The 22,755-nt window shown below is 48.6% G+C and overlaps 2 protein-coding genes across 3 annotated transcripts; one reads left to right on the top strand and one right to left on the bottom strand.

The window, feature by feature from the left end:
• Positions 1-1,360: 1,360 nt before the first annotated feature.
• Positions 1,361-17,476, bottom strand: nf2a (NF2, moesin-ezrin-radixin like (MERLIN) tumor suppressor a). Its single transcript, XM_037482753.2, has 17 exons — positions 17,434-17,476; positions 16,971-17,093; positions 15,938-16,063; positions 15,734-15,856; positions 13,898-13,981; positions 9,210-9,278; positions 9,030-9,112; positions 7,962-8,037; positions 7,410-7,544; positions 7,239-7,313; positions 7,018-7,131; positions 6,811-6,933; positions 6,501-6,718; positions 5,230-5,335; positions 4,178-4,296; positions 3,635-3,794; positions 1,361-2,925 (listed from the first exon to the last, which is right to left on the bottom strand). The coding sequence occupies exons 2-17, from the start codon at positions 17,082-17,084 to the stop codon at positions 2,875-2,877; spliced, it is 1,776 nt and encodes a 591-aa protein (XP_037338650.2). The 5' UTR covers positions 17,085-17,093; positions 17,434-17,476; the 3' UTR covers positions 1,361-2,874.
• fbxo21 (F-box protein 21) lies at positions 17,302-22,707 on the top strand. Of its 2 annotated transcripts, none has more exons than XM_037482751.2 (12): positions 17,302-18,059; positions 18,614-18,749; positions 18,919-19,028; positions 19,150-19,271; positions 19,447-19,593; positions 19,695-19,831; positions 19,950-20,086; positions 20,432-20,611; positions 20,702-20,834; positions 20,926-21,078; positions 21,232-21,389; positions 21,767-22,707. In XM_037482751.2, exons 1-12 carry the CDS (start codon positions 17,836-17,838, stop codon positions 22,026-22,028), a joined length of 1,899 nt encoding a protein of 632 aa, XP_037338648.2. In that variant the 5' UTR covers positions 17,302-17,835; the 3' UTR covers positions 22,029-22,707. The 2 variants fall into 2 exon arrangements, with proteins under 2 accessions (XP_037338648.2, XP_037338649.2); XM_037482752.2 differs by having other exon boundaries at positions 17,303-18,059; positions 20,926-21,116.
• The last annotated feature ends 48 nt before the right edge of the window (positions 22,708-22,755 follow it).

The raw sequence follows: 22,755 nt of genomic DNA on the forward strand, positions 1-22,755 counted from the left end.
GAGGACATCCCCCCCCCACAACACCCCCCTGCCCCCACAGGAGCAGCAGAAATGACCTCGAGTTCCCTTCCACAGTCGAGGAGTGTCGGGGTTTTCCATGAAGGAAGATGTTATTGTTATTATTATTATTAGGGTCCTCGCTACGACTAGTCGTAGAGGAACTTATGTGTTCGATTGAACCCGTGAACCTACCCTAATTTTTTCATAGTTTTTGAAGATTAGGGGGCGCTGCATTAAATCATTAAAGATGTGCCTTTTTGGCATATTTTTCTAATTTCCTACAGTTGTAAAAGACCGAACTCCTCTCAGGAATTAAAACTGATTCTTTTCAAATTCACGCAGTGCGCTCGTGAGACCTCGGCCCCTTAAAGTTGCAATTTGCCATAAGAAATATTAAACTATGTGCGTAGGAAGCAATTTAAAAAAAGACACCTTTTAAAAGATTTCGAAGGAAGTTGGGTCGTGTATGGTATTTTGAGAGGCTTTTATTTTGGGATGGAACATCAGAATGTCCTGGTTATCCATAACTGTCACCTTGGGGATCTGTACTATCAACCTGAATGTGGAATGGTCATTATTGATTGTTTCCTTTTAAATCTAATCTGAAAATGACCAAATGTAGTCTGGTGATTCGTCCGACGTGCAAGGAGTAGCGAGGACTCCTCCAACGCTGCTTGCACCTTTAATTATTGTTGTGCCTGCAGTGGAGACACAGTGGGGACACCTGCAGGTGCCTCCAGTGACTTAATTGACTGCTTCAGATGCTCGGAGGACCAACGCATGACGTGGCACATCAAGTCCAACCGGGAACCGCCGAATAACCAAGATCTCCATTTGTTCTCTTCAGACGTTACAAACCCCTTTGGCTGTTCACCACGGCAACCGTTGTGATCAGAGATCTGAGATCCGGCCATTCGGGTATTTCTAAATATTCAGAGATGACTCACAAAGGCAAACAGGAAGCATGACGGCGGAGCACGCTTTTACCGCTCCCTTTTTAAAAATAACACGCAATGGAAGGGTTGGCGAAATACAAGTGAACGTGCGGGTTTGCAGGTGGGAAATGATTATTTTTTTTTGTCTGCATGCATGCGTTGTACACTTAAGGGCCTTGGTGTGGAGGGTTTCACTACTCAGAACGACCATGCGGGGCTCTTGAACATGAAAGGAAAGATACAGGGGGCTCTGGATACCGTCTAAATTTCTAAGAGGGTTTTAAATCCATTCAGGGGAGGTTACAGATAAGGCTAAACGTGTCTATAGGCGAAGCAGAAGTGCACAGTCTTCTTTTTCCACATCAAAGTAGTCGGTAACAGGTAAAGTTGGCTCTCGGGGAGAGAACGGGGGGTCACTCAAAGGTCAACCTTTATGAAGCACAAGATGGATGATTGAAGTCACTTGATGGATGTTACATGAGCCGCTTGACAGAAACTGCGAGTGAGAGTTGTGATTGCAGCAAGCAATGACATTTAAACCATTTTAGGAGAGGTTACAAAATGCAAAAAGGTATTCCGAGCTGGGCTATTTTTAAGGAAGGTGTAGGGTGGGAGGAGATTAGCTGGTGCGTAGATTTGAGGAAGCGCTTGATAAGCCCAAAGAAAGAAAAAAAAAGCAAGCTCCGCCAGAGCTGGTGCAGATAAAACCCACAATGGATGGTTAAGTCCGTGGAGTTTGACGCCACGGGAGGACACAGCTGATGAGGCACGTGAATAGAAACACGGTGGCGTCGGCGACGGAGCACAAGGGTTGTTACGTGACCGGAAAGCCGGTTGTTTGCAGAAAAGTAGGATCGGCCATTTGTGATCTTAAAGCATCGCATCCTTCTGCATCATTCTTTAGATGCATAGAATGGATAAATGGTCAAATATGTGGTTCCTCCCATTTACATCCTCCACATGACGGGGATTCGGGTTCTTGTTCTCCTCACAGCACCGGACTGAACACTCATTTATTTTATATTTAAAACATACATATATGGTACACAGTAATACAAGGTAGTGTAACTTCACCCAAAGCTTCAAGTAAATACTGCTTACTTCCCTTGTTAAATGCAATCAAAAAGAAAATGAAAATATATATTTTTTTCCTCACCTTGTCACTTCTAAAATAAATTGCTTTCAGGGGGAAAGAGAACATTAATTCAAAAAGACACATTAATTCAAAACTGATGCAAATTCATGTTTTTCGGGAAAGTGGTTGTCTTCGCGAAAAGAAAAAAAAGGGATCCGTGAGATGGACGATGGATGCTCTCACGTGAGGATCAAAGTTCACCTGTCACTCACAGAGCGGAGCCCGGTTCACTATTCAAAGTGTTCGACCTGCCAGAGACGATAATAAATGGCTGTGGTCCGTTTGTGGCTTCCGATAACAAGTGGTTATCAAACATGTGAGTCAGTAAAAGGCAACACATTAACACATTAATAATTCCATCATTCTGCTTTGAATTTCAAAGCGGTTTTACAGTCAAATAATGTAGGTCGCCCCGTTTGGACATTATGTAATAACCATTTTAAACTGCACAGATAGTGTCTGATTAGAGCAACAGTGGAACTGGAGCAGTCAAAGAGCATTTTCAGTTTATTTCTTGCTCATCTTTGTTCTGTGACATGAATAAAACCCACTCGGAGTTCATTTTGAAACATTCACAGAGAACGTCCTCTATTTCACACCCCCAACTACTGTAAACACACGTTGTCAGTGCGCTGCAAAAGAAGGCAGTGGTGGTTTTGTGGTGGTTTTCCTGGTGGTTTTGTGGTGGTTTTGTGGTGGTTTTCCCGGTGGTTTCCCAGGAGGCGGAGCGTTCGGTCTCGTAGTTTTCTACGACCAGGTCGGATTGAGAGGTTCTGCGTCGCCGCCACCCACAGGCCGTGTCGTTCAAAGTTCCTCAAAGAAGGCCACCTTGGACTTGGTGCTCTGTAGAGTTAGCTGTGGAGGAGACGAGCAGAAGAGATCAGCATTGACAGCGCAGGAGGAAGTTAGTAAGGGACCAAAAGGGGCGACTCTCAATGCAAGCGATTCGGTTCGGTTTTGTTTTGATTCCAATCTCGGAAAAATGATGCAGCGAACAACTGTGATTAGCTGGTGTTGGTCTGTCTGCATCTCCACCGAGGGCGTGAGCACACGTGTGTGCCACCCAGTCCCGTCTCTGATGAACACCACAGTAATTAGGAAAAACTCTGAAAGCCAAAACACAACCCGGCAGAACGAGTCATTTGACGGGTTTCTGATGGAAACAGCAGGTGACATCTGGAGGTTACGCCCAGCCGCCGCCGAGGTGCCATTCCATTTTAGCAAACACAGATGTGAAGATATGACGCTGTACTGATACTTCATGCTACGTTCTCAGCGGCCTCTACGTGACTCCGCCTCCCTCCTCTCGTCCCTCCCCATCCCACCTCACACCAGCCAGATGTGCCTCTGAGTCGCTTCTGGTTCGATTAAAGCAACACTTTCCACTTCGCTCCATCTCTCCCCCCCCCCCCCCCCCTGCTGCTCCATCCAAGCAAAAATCAGTGCTCACTTAACACGTGTTTTGTACCTAAAAGGGGGGCAGATGCCCTTCTTTTTTTTTCTGTGCGTGATTACGAGGTGTGAATATAAGTGTGAAGGTGTGTGCAGGTGGGCCGATGGCTACCTTCTTAAAGTTGCTGTGCCTGCTGGTCCCCTGCTCGGAGTTCTGGTTGTGGATGACGTCCAGTGGAGTCTCCCTCTCTTTCATCTTCAGACTTTCAATCTCCGTCTTCAGCTCGTTCAGCTGCTCCTGCAGGTGCTTGCTCTTCTCCATGTACTCCACCCTGAACACATGCATCACACGGGACTTTAATAGCTGGATGTCGTCCTTGTTTTACACGGACCAATGTACATTACTGGTAATACTAAAGCTCATGTTGTTAAATACAAAATAACCCAATCGTTAACAATTGGCTCCTCAGCCTGCAATGACTGATGGGAGCTGGAACACTGGCGGTGACATCATTGACGCTGAGGGTCAACCGCCTGAACCCCTCAATTTAAAATGTGCATATTAAAAAGTGATTATGCTCCTCCAAGTACATTCCAAAATCAAGTTCGATTGGACTCATTTCGGATGCATTTAAAACGACCCCAAAATAGATTTTCTCATCAAAAACCCGATCCGTCCGCTGAATGACAAATCAGAGGCCCCAAAAACACTCACTTCTCCTTCTCGATCTCCATGGAGAGGCGTTTCATGTCGGTGTCCTTAAAGTCAAAGCTGAGGTTCTCTCTGCTGAAGCTCAGGTCCGGGGGCATGCTGTCAGACTGCGGTCCAGAGGCCTTGGAGGGGAGATGGGGAGGGGGGGAGATTGGAGGACAGGAGGCGACGAAGGCGAAATGAAGACGAGCCGGGAGAAGAAAGACAGGAAGGCTCAAGTAAACGGACCGTGAGCACACAGACGCGTGTGTATATGCTATCAGATCCTGGTCAAATGTCGGGAAATGCATTGGCAACGTCACTTCTGCAAATGCATGTGTCTGTCTGTGTGTGTGTGTGTGTGTGTGTGTGCGCGCGTATGCAAGTGTACATGTGTGTGAGCTGCTGAATGTGCATTGTGTGGGTTTACAGCATGCTGGGGGCTGACGCGTAGGCCGGCTTATGTGCTGCCTGTTTTAATGCAAGTAAATACTTTTAACTGTGGCTTTGTGTGTCTATGTTGTGTGTCTGTTTAGAGGGGGGGGGGAGGGGGGGGGGGGGGGGGGGTGGGGGGGTAGCGCTATTAGCAGTCAAGTTAAAACTATATAGCCATTTGCAGCTGATACTGTTGTGGGGGGCTGATGCATGTGTTGCATTATATATACATTTACTATCCCTGGTAAGGTTGTAACTTTCAACTGTTTACATATTTTGCTTTACTGGCAATGAATGTCATTTCCTTATAGTCTTCAAAATATCAAAGAAGTTAAAAAATTGTCCATCATAATTTAACACAGCACCCGTGAGAGACGTCTTGAAATTTGTCTGACCAGAAAAATGTCCGATTTCATGTTTTTTATGTATATTACATGATACAAAACTGCATTATATTTAAAACTAATGTTCATTAAAGTGCAAAGCCGCAACTATTCACCAATCAAAAGAAAATCTATTGGCTGATATTTGATAAATAAAAATGCCCAAAACAAAGTTTTGAAATGTGGGAACTTCTAGAATACATAATAAAACATCAGAATAAGAATAAGCAAGCGCGTGTACGATTTCGGACCCGTTACCGCGGAGACGGTCCGGCTGGTAATCTCCAGCAGCTTGTGCTTTGCCCTGCACTCCGACTCCTTGGCTTCCTGCAGGTCCTGCTTCAGCTGCTCAGCCTCCAGGGCCCTGAGGGACGGACACACACACACACACACACACACACACACACACACACGTTAATTCACCTCCCAGTCCTTCAAAAGCGCACAAATCATCCAACCTGAATCCAAACTTATCTCGCGCAGACGCCGCGTCGGTACTCGACGAGGCAGGAATGTCGCTGTGTTATTACCCCGGTGATCAATGCGCCGCCCGAGCAGACGCTCATTTCTGACTCCATTACTCCGCCATCGTGCCGGCGCGCACACACACGCACACACACACACAGATGTAAGGATGCCGCGCGCCGGTCATCACGTTTCTTTTGATTGAACACCCAGCGGTTCCTGGCTGAAGCGGGGGAGCCACGGGCCTCGAGGGTTTGAGTGGTCGTAGTCATCTGCATGTTGAGTGCCACGGGGTTTAAATTCCTCTGGTTCACAAAGTGCTCATCCAGAAATTGCAGGTGCCGGCAAGTGGTTAATGGTGCCTATTTAAAATGATTGCCTAATAAATTGTGAACGCTGTGAGGTGATATTCTTAGCATGTGTGTGTGTGTGTACTACTGGAGCTCTTTGCTACTGGGGATTGTCATTTATCAGGCATGTGCCTCTCGTCCGTCTGGAGAAATAAACCAGCAGGTACAACCACTCGATTTGAACCCAATGGCAGAAAATGACACAGTTGCCCCTTTTAAAGAATCAAATCGAAACGAAGACCAAGAGGGAAATTTCAGCAGATTGCAGCTTCATTGTGCAGTGAAATAGACAGTTTGAAAGTGACTCCCAGCCAGCGATCGATACAATTAACCAGCACAAATTAACCGCCGCGGCTCGGAGGAGCGGAGGTGCTGAACAAAAGCCTTCTCCCCCCTTTCCCCCCCCCCCGAGTGCGGCAGCGTGGCTGTAACGGCGGCAGAACAAAGCCCCGGAAATGAAATGATTTCCAACTAGTTAGAAGTTCTTTGATGGGGCCGTTAACATGCAGCTGCGTCCCCTCGCCTGCCTTCCGTCCCGCTGAGCTCACTGGAATGCGGCGGCGCAACTTGAAACTGGAACATTTGGGGGGGTTATTCGGGGACAGCGCTTCATGATTGCTTAGTTCGAGGTATTCACACAGGAGAGTAGGATTAAAAAATAAAAAAAGAGCATCCAAAGCCGGATCAGCATGAAATTCCCTGCAGCCTCCTCACCTCCTTTCCGACTCCTCGGCCATCTTGAGGGCCAGCATCTCCGCCTCCAGCATCTTCTGCTCCAGGAGCCGCCGCTCCTCCTGCCCACGGATGGCGGTGACTTTGACGCGCTCCGTCTCCGCCTCGGCCTCGGCGGCTTTCAGGGCCAGCAGCTTGGCCTCCTCCTCGGCGACCTGGGCCTTCTCGGCCAGCAGGTCGGCCGCCTGCTCCGAGCGCGCCTGGAGAGAGGAGCGGCAGGAGGGAGGTCAAGCGCAGGAAGAGTGGGAAACGAAGACGGGGGGGGGAGATATAGACGAAGGGTGTGTTTTACCAGCGCGTCGTTGGCCATGTGAGCCTCGTCCTGCAGCTGGATCAGCCTCCTCTTCAGCTCGTCCCTGGCTCTCTCCGCCTCCTCGCGCAGCTGCTTCTCCCTCTGCAGACGCCGCCTCTCCACCTGGGGCCACCGAGACGGGCGGAGACATCAGCGGAAACGTGGCAAAAAGCAAAAAAGAAAACTGACCGGGCAAAAGACGGCTACCTGCTTCCTGGCCCTCTCCTCTCTGGCCTGAGACTTCATCTGCTGCACTTCAAGCGAGTCCACCCGGCGGCGGCGAATGAACAGGTCGTGGTTCCCCATACACAACTGGAGGATCTGCGCGGGGGGGGGGGGGGGGTGGTGGGGGAAGAAAAACAACGGACGGACGTGATTCTCCTCCCCGTCCCCGCGGCGAGAAGCGAGTCCGTCGTCTCTGAACTCACCAACTTGTTGACTCTGAGCCGCGGGGAGTTGAACTTGAAGGTGTTGGTTTTCTTGTCCACGGGTTTGATGGTGAACTGAGCAGACGGGAACACAGAGAGAGACGTGCATTTGAAATACAGATCCCAAAAGTTCAACGGGGCGGGGGGGTACAGAGGGGCGGACGGTCCCACCTCCTTGTCGCTGTAGGAGATGTTGCGGATCTCGTTCCAGGGGAAGGAGCACTTGGGCGTCAGCCTGTTGCCCGCCTCGTAGATGTGGAGACCCAGGGCGTCCACTCCCAGGAGAAGATCCGTCCCCTTTTGGTTCTGAAGCCCCCCGAGAACGCAGCGCAGTGAGCAGGTGAGGCCACTAACTGATGACTATTTGTTAGTTCAGCTGATCAATGCCAGTGGAGTTGCGATTTTTTTTTTTTTTTACTTTAGAGAAGAAAGCTTGGTGGCATTTCAAAATGTCTCTGCCTTTTGGAGAAATGATCAAAGCTGCCGAGTGAACATCAGTTCGTCAAAGAGTTTTCCTCATGACTCACCTGGAAATAGATCCGGTAGCACTTGATAACGTGTCTTTTAAAAATGCTCAGGGATTCAAATACGTTCGGGCTAAGGAACAGCTCGTGAAAGCAGAGTCGGGCTGCTGTGCCCCCGCTCATTTTCAAATTGACTTTCCTCCCGGTCTCCCCTTGTGGGCTGACATTGTAAAGAGGTAGCAAAGCGGCATCGGCTCACCCGGATTGAAAAGTAATTGACGCCATACATGTCCAGGTCCTGAGCTATTTTTAAATACTCCATCTCGGCTTCATCCCTGATAGAGAGAGAGAGAGATTGAAGGAAGTGGAGGGGAGGTGGAGAGAAACAAAAGAAGATCAGAGCTGGTTTTGTGTGCAGCGTCTGTCACGTTGTGTGATCTATAAAAGCTCTGCAGCGCGCTGACAAAAAAAAAAAAAAACGCAACCCTAATGCACTAAAAAGGCTTGGGAGGTCATTTATTCGGATGCCTTCCCAATGCATCAAACTCGCTTCCCCTCGTTCTGCCGCCTGCTTGGTAGATAAGTTGTGATTTCAGGGTCAGCGCTACAAAAAAAAAAAAAAAAAAACGCATTAGCATATACTGTGTCGGGCCGAGGGGAAATTCAGGGCATGCTTCAGACTTTTAATAACTTGCTGTTTGATCGGGGTGGGGGGGGAATTGATGAGTTAAGCTTCATCAAAGTTTAAACAGGCGAGATAGCATTATGCGCAGTAAACAAATCTAAAATAGGTTGGAGCACATTCGTGGGCCTGAGGACATTTTAACGGCTCGATTACTGCTGCGGAAGCGTAGAGCACTGAAGAAAAAAAAAAAAAAAAGGGGGATCTCCAGACTTTTGCCACTATTAGTGAAGTCATCTCTTCCCTAACTATTCCAATGCTGGAGAGCCCATCTCTCTGCTGGGGCTCAGAGGTTATCGATCTGCACCCGCAAGTCATGTGACCACTCGGGCCGGTGCTGCGCTTCACTTTGCCTTCCAGATGGAAACTCCCTCCCTCCGTCTTTCTCCAGCTTGGTGCGGCTTGGACTTTGTTCCTTTCTCATAGTGCCGTTACAAACGATACGTTTCAAGCAGCATGCGCTGAGAAAAGTGATGCCACTTAACGCACAAGTCATATGCTGAGTCTTGGTCCCGGTCGAAAAAGAATGCACGATGAAAAAGTTATTTCCAGTGCGATCCTCCCCAGGAACAACTTTTTTTTTTTTTTTTGCCTCTGACTGCATTAAACTTGAAATGTGCTGAGCGAAGTGGAGCCTCCCGATACCTCGTCCTGCCCCTATGCTCCGCGTAGCACGTCGTGATCCTCTCCTCCCACATCTCTGCCGTCATCTGGTACAAGTTGATCACCTGGCATTTGGGGGGGGGAGGGAGAGACAAACATCGATGGGCCTTCGGTCGTGAACGCGGGTTGGGCTCGGGCACAAGCGAGGGGGGGGCTGCTCACCCTCTTTGGAAGCAGCTCCTCCTCGGCCAGGAAGCCCGGCTTGTGGACATCGGGGTCGTAGCCTGCGTACTGCGGGGGAGAATTAAGGGAGGAAAAAGAAGGATTAAAATCCCTCCCAACTAATGGCCGCTATCTACAACAGGCCAGACCACGTCTCCCCTGGGAGCTGGGGGTTTTTTTCTTCTTTTTTTTTCGTGAGATGTAAACCGCAGCGCCAGTGAGAAACGGATGAATGGAGGCCGGTCTAACACACACACACACACACACAGCGGCCTGGTTGTTGGTAGACGGCGTGAATGGATGAAACAAAAGGAGGACTGAGGCCGATCATGGCGGAGCGCCGCCGCCATCGTGCAGGTTGCGGCGCGATGTGGACGGATCAGGAATGAGTCAGAGGCGCTGCGAGGCTTCTTCTGGCGGAAGGAGGTGAATTATGCACGCAGCCGGGGGGGAGGGGGGGGGGGGGGGGGGGGGGGGGTTGAATGAGTGGGCGGCGGCGGCGGCTGTAGATTCCAGGTAACGTGAAGCTTTACCAGTATATAGGCGCAGTCTTAGTTCTGCCTCTAAATCCAGCTCTCCCTTTTCTGGAAATCTAATTTTGAGTTCTCACATTTGGTGGAGTGCATAGTGTCCCCACACCTTCCACAGCCATCGGGAGAGGACGCGCTGCAGCCAACGCTGTGTACAAGAAGGGGATGAGTCAAATCTATTTGTACCTCGTTAAGTGAATTTCATATATTATTATTATAGCTCCCTTGTGTGCATCTTGCATTTGAATATTTTCTGCTGTAAGTATAAATAATGCTGGAGCAAAATCATGTCCCCTTGCAGGATGAATAAAGTAAATATCTATCTATATCTGTATTTTATTTGTATGAGATTTGAAAAGCAAAAACTGCTATTTTTTCCACTGTGATCACTGTTTTCTTTCAGAATAATGAGAAGAAAACATTGGAAACACACATTTCTTTTTACTACACGTTGTATATGTGCGTCCACACATTTCTCCTAAATTCACTAGTGTATTAGATTATGCCTCATAATTTGGTCCAACATAACATTTCAGAAAACTTCAACTGGTTTCATGGAGGAAATGTTTATTAGTTATTTTTTATTCAATGTGTAGCTAAATTTATGGATTTTCACTACACATGAAGTTATTGTTATTTTGTATTTTTATTTTTTAACAGCCATGCACATTTACATAAAAACTTTAAACCAACCAACCGGGGGAAATTTCATGATGGAATCTATTGATTCGGCCGTCTCTCCTTAAAGAGTGAAATGCACCAATGTAAAAAAAATAAGAAAAGGGGTTTATGAGAAGCCTTTGTCTTTAAGGGGCTGACAGCATAAAGTGGAGCATCCTTCTCGTGGATTTCTCCCAGTATCACTCCGAGCCTGACACAAAAATAAAAAACACCTGCTACAGTGACATTTTGAACAAATGTCATTCAAGTATCCCCTTCAAAAAATGATGTCACAAACACACGAGGGGACTGAAACCAAGTCTCACTGTTCACGCGACACGACGACTTGTTTGGAAGGTAAAAAAACAACGTGCGGCGACAAGAGCCTGCGAGCTCGGGAGCGAGCCGGCTCCTCTCGTCCACCGACTGGTTCCACGCTGCTTTTTGTTTACAGCGCTGCTTTTTACGAGTTGTAATTGGATCTTATTTGTCTGCGCGTCAGTCTGAAAACGCCGCCGCCGCCGCACCTTAAAGACCCGGATTTAATAAGCTCGGCGCAGAAGCCGAGAAGCCGTTTTAATTAGATCCTCTCCCTTGCGTTTCCCATCCCGCAGCCTCCGCGCCCTCCGTTTGGAAGATAATTGATGATGCGTTGACTTATAGAGGGACCAGGGGCTTTGTGAGGGACCCTTAAGACGCGCTCTGATCACACACCTTTCTTTCAATTATTTCACACGACTCCAAAGGACCGAGCCACTCGCGAGGGACACCGATGCGGCCTCACCACTGGCTGCATTCTGTTCGACACACTTCAACACAATTATTAAGTACAATGGTTTATACTGAACTCAACGCTGAAGCGTCAGTATTTTTTTAGGATGTCACATGCAGTGTGTCCATAATCATGACACTCGAGGCTTTATGAAATGCACACTTAACCCCCGTGTATACACACAGGCTGTGGGAGTCTCTCCGGCTGAGATCCCATCGCATTTAAATTCATGGAGAAATAATTCAACTCAGAGCCATTGAGCACATGCAAAGTTGTGCAGCAATATTCATAACTTGCACTGCCCCCTGTACTCATGCACTTAGTTGGTCGGCTTTCACGGCTTCCCAGTAAAAGTTTTAGAGATTATCACAATTTTTTACCCTGATTGGAAAATGATTATGCAAAGATTCAGTGTGGGACTTTCTCCGTGCAGCTTTATAACGGTGGTACTGTCAGCTCTACGGGTTACACAGCGAAAATAATAATGTGGGAAGTGTGCCACAGAGCTTTGGGCAGCTGCGCTGCTTAGCAGGTAGCGACCCCCCCTCTCCACTCTGAACGAAGTGGACGGCTGATTAGATGAAAACAGATTGTGCTCCCGTCGTCTCTCCTGTTTCTGGGTGGAGGCCGCTGACAGCAGGCAGCACGCGGCTCCAGCTCATTTGCTGATTTTGCTTCTCCTTTTAACCTAGGCCTGTTAAATTGGCATCGGAAAAGAGCAGGGGGGGGCGGGGGGGGGGATCCCAGGGGGGGTGCTCTTTGCCAAAAAGCTTTGAGGTAGAGCTCCGGTCTCACTGGACCCTGTCCGCCTGTCAGACAGCTGCAACTAACTCTCCCCCATCTTTTTCTCTGGGATTTCAGAGAGATGGGATCCTTCAACCAAAACGGCTGAGATTGCTCGGGGGGGCGGGGAGGTGGGGGGGCGGGGGGGGGGTGTATTAAGGGAGATCTTAGATTTCAGGTAACTTTTTACTTTGATGCTCAACCAATAAATCAAAGAAGGTTTTTTTTTTTCTCTGGGCGCCTTCATGCGGTTTGAAGTGCTCATTAAGTTCTTCTACCTGGAAAGGGAGGGTTCCCAATGAGCGCCATGCCCCCTGCTGGTGGAGCCCGTTTTAAGACACCGAGACACACGTAAACCACACTGAGCGTTCGGTAGAGACATTTTTTGAGGTGTGGATTCTGTGTCTAATCGCTTTCTCTCTCTGCCCTTTGAGCATTAGTGCAGTCTGACAGGACCTCAAGGTATTCAGGTCTTACAGAGGACATTTCTCTCCACCCCCCCCCCTCCCAGCTGCTCCGTTGCCGTGGATACTTACACAAGCTAGACCATAACAGCTGATTAGTACAGTCACATGACGCAGCAATGCTTTCTGTCAACAGACATCTTTCCTTTCCTTACCCTCTTCCTCTCTTCCTCCCTCCTTCCAGTTTTCTCTCTTTTTCTCCCCCCCAATTCCATCAAACATTCAAAACAAACCCCCCCATGGAGGGAATTCTCACTGTAATGTTTGATGAGGCACATCAATTAATAAAATATTGTCTCTCTCTTAATAGTATTTCAACTGCTATTAATACTACTATTATTACTACTACTAATACTACTAGTGGTAGTACTGAAATACTAATACTACCAGTAATAGTGACACTGCAACTGATTTTACTACTCTTACTGCTATAAAAAGTACTATTAGTTTTTTTACTGGTTTTAATTATTTTACTACTACCAATGAAACTACTTTTACGCTCAATACTATTATTTCTAATGCTACTAATACTACAACTGCTACTGATGTTACTACAAATACTACTGTGACTAATAGTATTAGTACTACAGCTGATTATATAGCAGAGACACCTCAACGGGGCCATGGCCTCGGGCCCCGAGCTGAAAGGTTTCCCGAGGGAGGCTGACATCTAGGGTTAGTTAACTACCACTAGTACCATTTTTTTTTTTTATTTAACTTTTATTATTTATGTATTTTTTCAGATTGATATGAGCTTCTCCCATTTCTGTTTTTTTTCCCCAATTCTTTAAAATTAAATTTCAGCTTTTCCAATTTCTATTGTTTCAGCAATGTTCAGAATTAATTTCAGCTTTTTTCATTTCTGTATTTTAAGCAACTTTCTGAAATTCATTTCAGCTTTATGCATTCCAACGCATTTTCAGCAGGAAACGCACATTTTCTAGTTCTACAAGCTGCAGATTTGCCGTGTGGCTGCTCCAACAATATCAGAACTCTAAGAGCAGGTGGGCTCCTGGTTTCTACGTTTAAGGCATTTCATGCAGGTTCTCTCTGCTGCAGAGGATCAATACTAAACTTGCCAGTGAGGGAATTTTCGGGCGTGGTGTGTACTCCTCTGGTCCTTATCAGGACTCTGACAGCCAGAGTTCTGGATCGATCGTGTTTGATTTATGTCTCTCTTCCCCCCGCCCCCCCCCCCAGACATGAGAAGATATCTCAAAAGGTCCAGCCCCCCCCTGGCATAAGACATGCAGCGTTTCTGCACTGTTCTAAAGAGAGAATAAGCTGCATTATGGTGACACGCCACGTTATTCAGACGAATAAACAAAAGAATTAAAATAATTCCTGTAAAGAAAATTGCTGTATCGCAGTAACGCAGCGTGCTGCAGTCAGTCATTCAAAGAAGAGAAGAAGTTGTCGTGCATATAATTAAAATATGAATATCTCATTAAAGAGCTGGATGGACACAGGGACCCTCACCTTGGCATGGACGGCGTAGGAGGCCAGCAGCACAGAGGCCTCAGGTGGACAGTGAATGTCCTCCTCAAGGATCTTCTTCTTCACCTGGGGGGGGGGGGACAGTTTCTAAATCAATCATGTAGCTTCATACACTGTGGGCCACTCAGTTGTTTGTTAAATCTGTTAAATGGTATGACCTCATATTGGGTGCGGTCGAGTTTTGGGAGAACGCGAGTCGAAACGCACGAAGAAACGGAGCGGACGCCTTTCGACAGAAGAGCGCCCCCCCCCACCCCCCCCGCTGGTGAGAGTGGCGAGATCGCGGGTTTAGCTCCCCCGTGGTTGAGCTCACAGAGTGAGTGTTTACAAGTGTGGGCTTAACAAGGGAAATTCTTCAAATTGCAGGGTGAACCCCATTTCCAAAGACCAGGCTTAACGGATGCGTCTCGTCGGGGGTGTCGCTTCCCCGACGCCGTCACCTGCCGCACAAATTCAATCACGCCCAGAGAGAGCACGCAGCCAAAGCCAGTGGTGCTGTCCACTCGCGTTTTGAGCCGAGGAAGAGGCGGCCGCCGAGCGCTGAGAGGAGCCGCTGCTGCTGCCAGTGCTGCTGCCGCTGCTGCTGCCGCTGCTGCCAGTGCTGCTGCCGCTGCTGCTGCCGCTGCTGCCAGTGCTGCTGCGGCTGCCGCTGCCGAGATGGCGAAGACGTGCATTTGTCATGCCTGTGCGTGTTTGCTTGTGTGTTCTGATAAGCGCTAATCCGGCTGTCAGGCCTGTGACACTATCTGAACAGAGGCCTGCTCCCGACTTTTATGGGAATTAATGAGAGCAGAGTAATGAGGAGACAGGCGAGGCACCGGCATTCTCCTCCCGGTGCACTCGGCTGCCACTTTGACTGACAACTTATTTGTCGGCTGCGGCCTTTGTTTGTTTCTTTTTTTTTATAGTGAGGTTTCCCTCAGAAATAAATCAATCGCTTCAACTACCTCTAAATGGATTAAGGACGCACGGAGGCTTTTTATATGCCTTAAGTAGATAAGTGCCTCCATCCAAACGGCGAGGAACACAAACATGCCGACGTCTTGAGCCACACAACTAAACCTGCACGATGGGCTCTGAATGCTGTGGGGGATGAGGCCCCCCCCCCCCCCCCCATGGAGAACATGTCATTAAACTGGGCCTGAGCCCTTAAAGCCTAAGTGGTAATTGATAACTGTGGTTGGTAGCATCGGGCTCGGAGGGGTGTGTGGGGTGGGGAGGAGGGGGGAGGTGCAAAGAGGCGAATCTAATTTCTCGCGAGTAGAGCAGTAGGTGGAGGGGAAGGGAGGGAACATGTTGTGCAGTCACTCACTCCAAATCCCTAGTGTGCAACAGGAAAAAGAGCTAATCCCCAAATTTACAAAACATTTTGCAAAAGCTTTAAAGTGTCAAAAGGTCTAAGACACGTATATTTCTTGAAGCATTCATTTGAAGGCACCTGGTTTGTCAGAGAGTCGACACCCACTTGAACGCAGCGTCGCGCTGAGGAGATTACGATCAAATAACGAAGGAGGGGGGAGGGGGGGGGGGGGCGCTTTTGAGCAGACTTGTTTGGCCACATGTCAGCCACGAGGCAGGAATCCCGTCCTCGAGGCATGTCGGATTTCGGGTTTACTCGTAAGGCTGCAGAAATGTGCCCTTGGGGAGCGGCCGAGACGGAAGAGAACGCGTCAGTTGTAAGCTTCTCTCGTGCGGCCTGCTAGGAGCAAATCGAGAAGAAGAAAAAAAAAGAAATAGGACCACGAGATGGTTGGCATGGTAAACATTATCTCCAGAGCGCGTGCACACTTTACCAATCGGATTTCGGAGTGCAACTACCTGCAGGAAGAAGAGATGCTTCGTGATGTCTTGCACTAGCTCCTCCTCGGCATTTTCAGGGTAAAACTTGGCCAGGAAGTGCAAGGTGATGGGTTCCTCCTTCGGTACTTCCTGATCCAGGACCTGCGACAGCGGGGGCCGAAGAAGTGAACACACTCGGTTCCCTTTTCCCTTTTCATAGGGACGCCGTGGACGACCACTCACCTTCTTTTCCATTTTCAGCCAAGCGACGGCGTCCTTCATGTCGTACCGGAGTCCGAAGAACCACGTCTCCCTCAGTCCCAGAGTCCGGCACACCAAGTCAAAGAGGTCTTTCCCTTTCCACTTGACCTGTAACGCGGCATGTTTTTAGTCTCAGCAGAGAAGAGGCCAAATAATGTCTCATTGGTTTATACAGCAGCATACAAAAAATAAATAAACTATGTACACACATATGAAAGGGCGAGAGGACAGATTTGTATATCGACAGGTACGATACTGCGTGTACTGAACGCATTCACTTCCATCAGAACCTCAAGTCTGTGGTTTTAAAGCAGGGAGCCGGACACCTTCATCCAGCTGTTATAACCCAAGGTTTGTGAGGAAGAAAGAAACTGCTAGAAAATGAGAAAATCAGCTGCACCAGGGGCAGGGCGTCACAACTCCTAGGAACTAATAAAGATTGTGTCTGCATGGGCGATACTCTTTAAATGCTATTTACAAAACCCATAAGTGATGCAATTATCACCCGGGCACAGAAAATAGAACCCTGCAACTAAAATGATGTGGCTCTGTGTAATTACTGGCTTTGAACTTCTTTTCTGGGGGGTGTGGGGGGGTTCCTCCCCTTTAAATACAGAGGTAGGTGCCCGCTAGTCATTCTGATGCCTTTCCCGTGGTGGTGTTTCATCAACCAAATCATACATAACACAGCAACAAGCGCCCGAAATACTTCACGTGGTGATTCAGCAGCATTGCAGCAAAGTTTCAACACCGCAGTGAGCTTCGCCATTGACCAAAACGTGCACGATTGCATAAGAGTCCCGTTTTTTTTTGTGGTTGTTGGTAGAATTGACCCGCAGAGACGATTGATTTCTTTTATTTTTTTATCGATGGTTTGCTGCCATCTAGCGGCGAAAAGAGGGAAAAACTCTCCCATCGCTTCTCCACCAGCGACAAAAAAACCCCGTGTAACTCCAAACTTTACACGCTAAGGGGGTCGCGTTACACACACACACACAGACACACACACACACACCTCGCAGCTGAACTCCATGTCTGACTCCGCGGTGCAGATCCGGACGTGGAAGCTTCTCGGCGGTTTTCTCAGCAGCGAGTTGAATCCCAGTTTGGCCGCCAAGGCACTGGCCATGGCGCACGTCTGAAGGAAACTAACGTTAAGTTACCTGTCCCCTGCTGCTCAGAGGCGTTGACTTCAACGTGTCAACGTGTCACGGCATTGTGTGTTTGTTTGTGTGTGTGTGTGTGCGCGCGACGTAAACAACACACCGGGGTCGTTTTTCATACTTCATTTAGAAACCAACGTTCGTAAACGCAAACCGTAACGTTACACACACACACACAGCTTGAACTATAACCTCGCGCCGAAGTTACGCAGTCCGCTAAAGTTTTCATCTAAGCGTCCGATGAATGATCGTTTGTAAGTAAAATGTCCCCCCGTGGACTGTTGTTGCGTGTGCACTTCGCCGGTGCGCTGCTACCTGCTGCTAACCGTTGGTCATCCGAAGGGCCATGCCGCGTTCAACGACCGCCCGGAATGTTGTAGTGACATTAGAGTGCACATGAACCACTCTTAAGGAAAAGCCCGAGAACGTGGCCGTTTTTCCTAGATTATAACGAGGTTGCCAATTATGTTACAAATTGAATCCATTATATTATTGTGTACAATGATTGCATTAACTACAAATGATTTACCTAAAATTCTCGTTTCACTGACCGATTGCAATACGGGAATACCCGCCATGGTGAAGGCAGCATAGCGTCTCTTGACCGGACAACCAATCACGGTGCACTACACTCCCTTAGCCCCGCCCCCAGCCAAGCCCCCTGCGCCATAACTGGGCGGCGCCAGAGCAATGAGGTAATCGGCGTAAACAGTAAAGATGGCGACTTTTGTAGTCGAAGAGGGGCAACAAAGTCTAAATGGGATTATTTCCGACACGCAAACAAAAAAACTGACCGACCTGCCGACCGAGTTGCTCGAACACATCCTGTGCTTCCCTGTCCTCAAACATGACGACGTTTGTAACGTGTCCTGTTGCTGCAAGCGGCTACACGACGTGTGCCACGGAAGGGGGAAGGTCTGGGGACACCAGTACAAACTGAGGTGCGATGGTTTTTCTTTTCCCGTGGTCTTTCGTCGCAGTTGTGGCCTCTGGTGGGCCTTTCGTCACTATCTACCTAACCTCGTGTGCCTGTATTATGTGTCTTGTTTAGAGCCCTTAATCGCCCTTTTTAAAGAAGGTTTCCTTTACTGCGATCGGCCGTTGACATTCTGCTGATTGCACCAAATTCAGCATGACGCCAGGCCAGTCGCAGGCAGTCCACTCTGAAGACTCACGGTGGATTTGGTCAATTTCGGTGCTTAAATCTTTCACAAAGTTTCAACTGATGATGCATTTTACCCATAACTGCCAAAAATAAATGTGAGATTCAATGCCACATGCAGCCTGTGCACTGCAAGGGGGTGCAGCGCATGCAGAACGCTAAGCCCTTACTCTCTCTATTCTGTTCTTCTGTGCATATAGAAAACCACAGCTTGTAGATGCATGATCGCACAGCAACGTCATATGCTGCTTAACTCATTCTGAGCATGCATGTCCAAAAGTGTGAATAAAATGACCTTTTTTTTTTGTTCTCTCTCACTGCCTTCATCAACAGATGGCCGAGACTGCAGATGTTTTACCGTCAGAACGAGTGCTGTGACTGGCTCAGAGAATACAAAACGCGCCACCGGGTCGGTATACAAATACGAAGGACCGTGGAATCGATCTCAAGGAGATTCTTCACAGAAGTCGTAAGTGATCGAGACTACTTAATCGCTACGGCAATGTAATAATAGTCCCGCCTCTATGCGTTGAATAGATATTGCAAAATGCAAAAGGCCGGATTCAAAGTTTGCGACGTTGTTTTGAATACATGTGAGCTTTTTCTATTCCAAACTAACCCGAAGATCTGTACCTCAGCCTTGCGTTGGCCAGGTGCTGGGTGACAGCTTTGCAGAGATCGAGTCGCTCGGCATGCCGGAGCACTTCTGTGAAGACGAGCTGCTCTTCATACTCCACTCTGAGAAGAGGTGAGAGCAACAGTCTGCACTCACAGGAAAACCCTCAACGCGTGCCCCACACACTCTGCGTTTTGCTATCATGTTGGTTTTGGGGAGGAATTATGACATCTCCTGTTGTGCCCATCACCAGGAAAAGCTTGACCCTGAAGTACTATGCAAAGAAGATCCTTTACTTCCTGAGGCAACAGAACATCCTGAGGAGTTTGAAGACCTTCATGGAGCAGCCCGCAGATCAGCAGTCATCTTTGGAGGGTGAGGCACCAATATCCGTCAAACTTACCACAGGAGGTTGATGTTTCTGCTACTTAGCAAAATAACAACACAAAATATAACCATTTTGCCATTGTACATTCCTTTTTTTGTTGTATCCATATAACGTATGCAGACATCACCATGACATTCTCTTTTGTCTTGTCTGCCTCTCTAGGCGCCGTCCTGGTTGATCAGTATTGTAACCCCCTTGCTGATGTAACACTGAACAGCGTATCAGCCCAGCTGGATGAGATCGCCGAGAAGGTGAAGAAGATGCTGAGGATCAAGAACCCCTCTCACCCCAGTCTGCGCATCGCTCAAGGTGGGCTTTTAACGACGAAAAAGACACATGGGCCGATGCACACGAGCAACACAAAGTTGTAATACGGTTCCCCTTTGTGTGTGTGTGTGTGTGTGATGTAGGAGACTGTTCCGTCGTGCAGGACTTTGAGCTGCAGAGGCAGGTGGTGTGCGCCCTAAACTCGGTCCTGTATGAGCAGCTTCAATACAAAGGCAACGAGTTTGACTACTACAACCCTCTGAACTCTTACATCCACCAGGTAGAGGTCCCCTGGAATAATTTAAGCATTTCAAGTCGCGAGCTTTTCAATCAATTCTCAACTGTTTTTTAATTCCAGGACTTTCTCCCACCCACTTAACCGAGCGTTTTCCACTCAGGTGCTACTACGCCGTACAGGCATCCCCATAAGCCTCTCGGTCCTCTACATCAATTTAACCCGAAAGCTTGGGGTTCAGCTGGAACCCGTCAACTTTCCAAATCACTTCCTGCTGCGCTGGTGCCAAAAACCAAAAGGGTAAGTTTAGAAACGAATATCTCTCAAGTTCCTCTGAATGTTGTTGTTGCCTCACGAGTACAGCTGTCACTCACAGAGTTCATGATCATGGTCATGCAACCATATTGATACTGGTACTCTTCTCACTTTTTTGTGATCCAGTTTTATTAAACTGCCAATTTTTGGATTTGTATTACCTTAGAATTTGGTACTTCTTCAGGAGAACTTCAGTCTGTTGCAATCTGCAACGTCACCACTAGACGCCGCCAAATCACACACACTAGACCTCTAAAACAGAATGATTTAACAGATTTATGTTGGGACATATTTAGATACAAATGGATTTGTTCAACCGTGTCCCTGCAGGAGTGAGGACATCTATGACTTTGTGTACATTGATGCCTTCGGTAAAGGCAAACAGCTGACGGCCAAAGAGTGCGAGTACCTCATCGGCCACCAGGTGACGGCAGATTACTACAGTGCCATCAGCACCACCGAGGTGCTGCTCAGGATGGTGGGAAACCTGCTTAACATCGGCAAACGAGGGTAAGACAGACCGAAACCCCTGATCGTATTTAAAGGTGGCTCCGCATAAAAGATCGGATGACTTCACCTGCACTGCGCGCTTCCTTTCAGCGAGGGCAATGAGAAATCCTACCAGCTGCTGAGAGACTCCCTGGACCTCTACCTAACCATAAACCCAGATAATGTGCAGTACCTGCTGCTGCAGGCGCGCCTCTACTTCCATCTGGGCATCTGGCCAGAAAAGGTGCAAACACGCTCCAATAAGATTGCATCCAATCCGATTGGAACCGTCGTTCAGAACAAAGCCCCCACTGATGTGCCGTCCTCTGCTGCAGGTGCTTGACATCCTGCAGCACATCCAGGCGCTGGACCCCTCCCAGCACGGGGCGGTGGGTTACCTGGTGCAGCACACGCTGGAGCACATCCAGCACAAGAAGCACCCGGCCACGCCCGAGGTGAAGAAGCGCAGCGCGCCGGAGCACCTGGAGGTCCAGTATTCCGTGGGCCTCATCATGAAACACAAGAGGTGGGGGCGGGGGGGGGAGGGTCCCGCCGAGCGCGTCACACACAGCGTCATCCTCTCGACGTGGTCTCCTCACAGTGTGTCTGCCCCCCTCCTCCTCCTCCTCCTCCTCCTCCAGGTCCGGATACAACTGCGTGATCTACGGCTGGGACCCAAAGTGCACCATGAGCCAGGAGTGGATCACCACCATGAGGGTCCACCAGCTGTCCAACGGCGCCAACCAGCCTTTCTACAACGTCCTCGTGCAGGACGGCACGTGCCGCTACGCAGCACAAGGTACGCCTCCAGCACAGCCGTCATTCCTTTGCACATGTTTGATAAATGCCCATGCAAAAGAAATTCATCATTGCAGCAGTACTAATAAACCAAGACAGATGAATAAATCCTGATCCGCTAAAAGTTTCCAATTACGTTTATTTGCACTTGCAAAGCAGCATAGAAAGAATGCATTCATGAGGCCAAAAATGCAGCACAAACAATGTGAAAGTTGTCGCACAAGCACGTTGGCGTTTATCTCGGTAAATGTGCGATGGTCTTGTATGTGTATCAACAATGGCTGGGACTGTTTAGAACAACTCGGGGGGGGGGGGGTCCCTTAAGTACGTTGTCTTTTTAATTTCCGACTGTCACTCGTTGGGTCGGCGGTCCCTCAGAGAACCTGGAGCCGCACGCGGCGCCCCTGGAGATCGGCCACCCGGAGGTGGGGCGTTACTTCTCCGAGTTCGCCAACACCTACTACTTCGCCAACGAGGAGCTGCAGACGCGATACCCGGAGGACGTCGTGGAAACCCTGGGCGCCGTGCAGGAGCTGTACACGAGCCCGGGCCAAAGCCGCCCGCGGGCCGCCGCGCCCGTGTAGCCGCGACCCATCGCCCCGGGCGCCCACCCATCCTCGATTCACGGGGTCCACGATAACGGGACGTGTGCAGCGCAGCGGTACCAGTTTGAAGCGTTAAAAAAACAAAGGCTTAAAAGGAGAGGCTCCTGTCCGCCTCCGAAAGAGACAAAAAATACAAAATAAAAAAAGCTGGGAACATGCAGCCCAGAATTGTTACGGTTTCGATGCACACGTCCGTTGCAACAACAAAGACTCAAATCCAGTCCGGCCTGGAAAAATGCAAAAAATGATGTGGACGAGTAAATTCAGGATGGGTACCTACGTGTTGTACATCTCCCCTTTTACCTAAAACCACGGAATGCTCCTTTTTAGCCAGAGCTCCCCAACCCTCGACCCCGACTGCCCAGCTCCCAACACCAGTGAAATAAGCCCCCAGCATATAACACCCCCCCCCCGACCCCCCCCCCACAGTTAAAGACTGTACAGAAGAAACTTTGTAAATCGACTTCTACTTTTATTCCCCCAGCGTTTTCCTCACGTTTAATGCACTTACAAAAGTTAAACTTTCTCATTTATGGATGATCTTGTTTGTTTTTTTTCTCCTGCGTATCTACAAGTGAAACGTGTGCTGGCTCATCGCTGCGTCGCTGAGCCGTTAATGGAGCAACAAAAGAAGAACCCAATAACTTAAAAACAGAAATGACTCGCGCGTTTGAGGAAGTTACCAAAAACAAATAAAGCGTCTCAACTTTTAAACTCCGCTTGTCTGCTGACTTATTTCGCCGAGCTAACTGACCATATTCC

The sequence above is a fragment of the Pungitius pungitius genome, chromosome 5 (assembly GCF_949316345.1).
Source record: "Pungitius pungitius chromosome 5, fPunPun2.1, whole genome shotgun sequence".
NCBI lineage: Eukaryota > Metazoa > Chordata > Actinopteri > Perciformes > Gasterosteidae > Pungitius > Pungitius pungitius.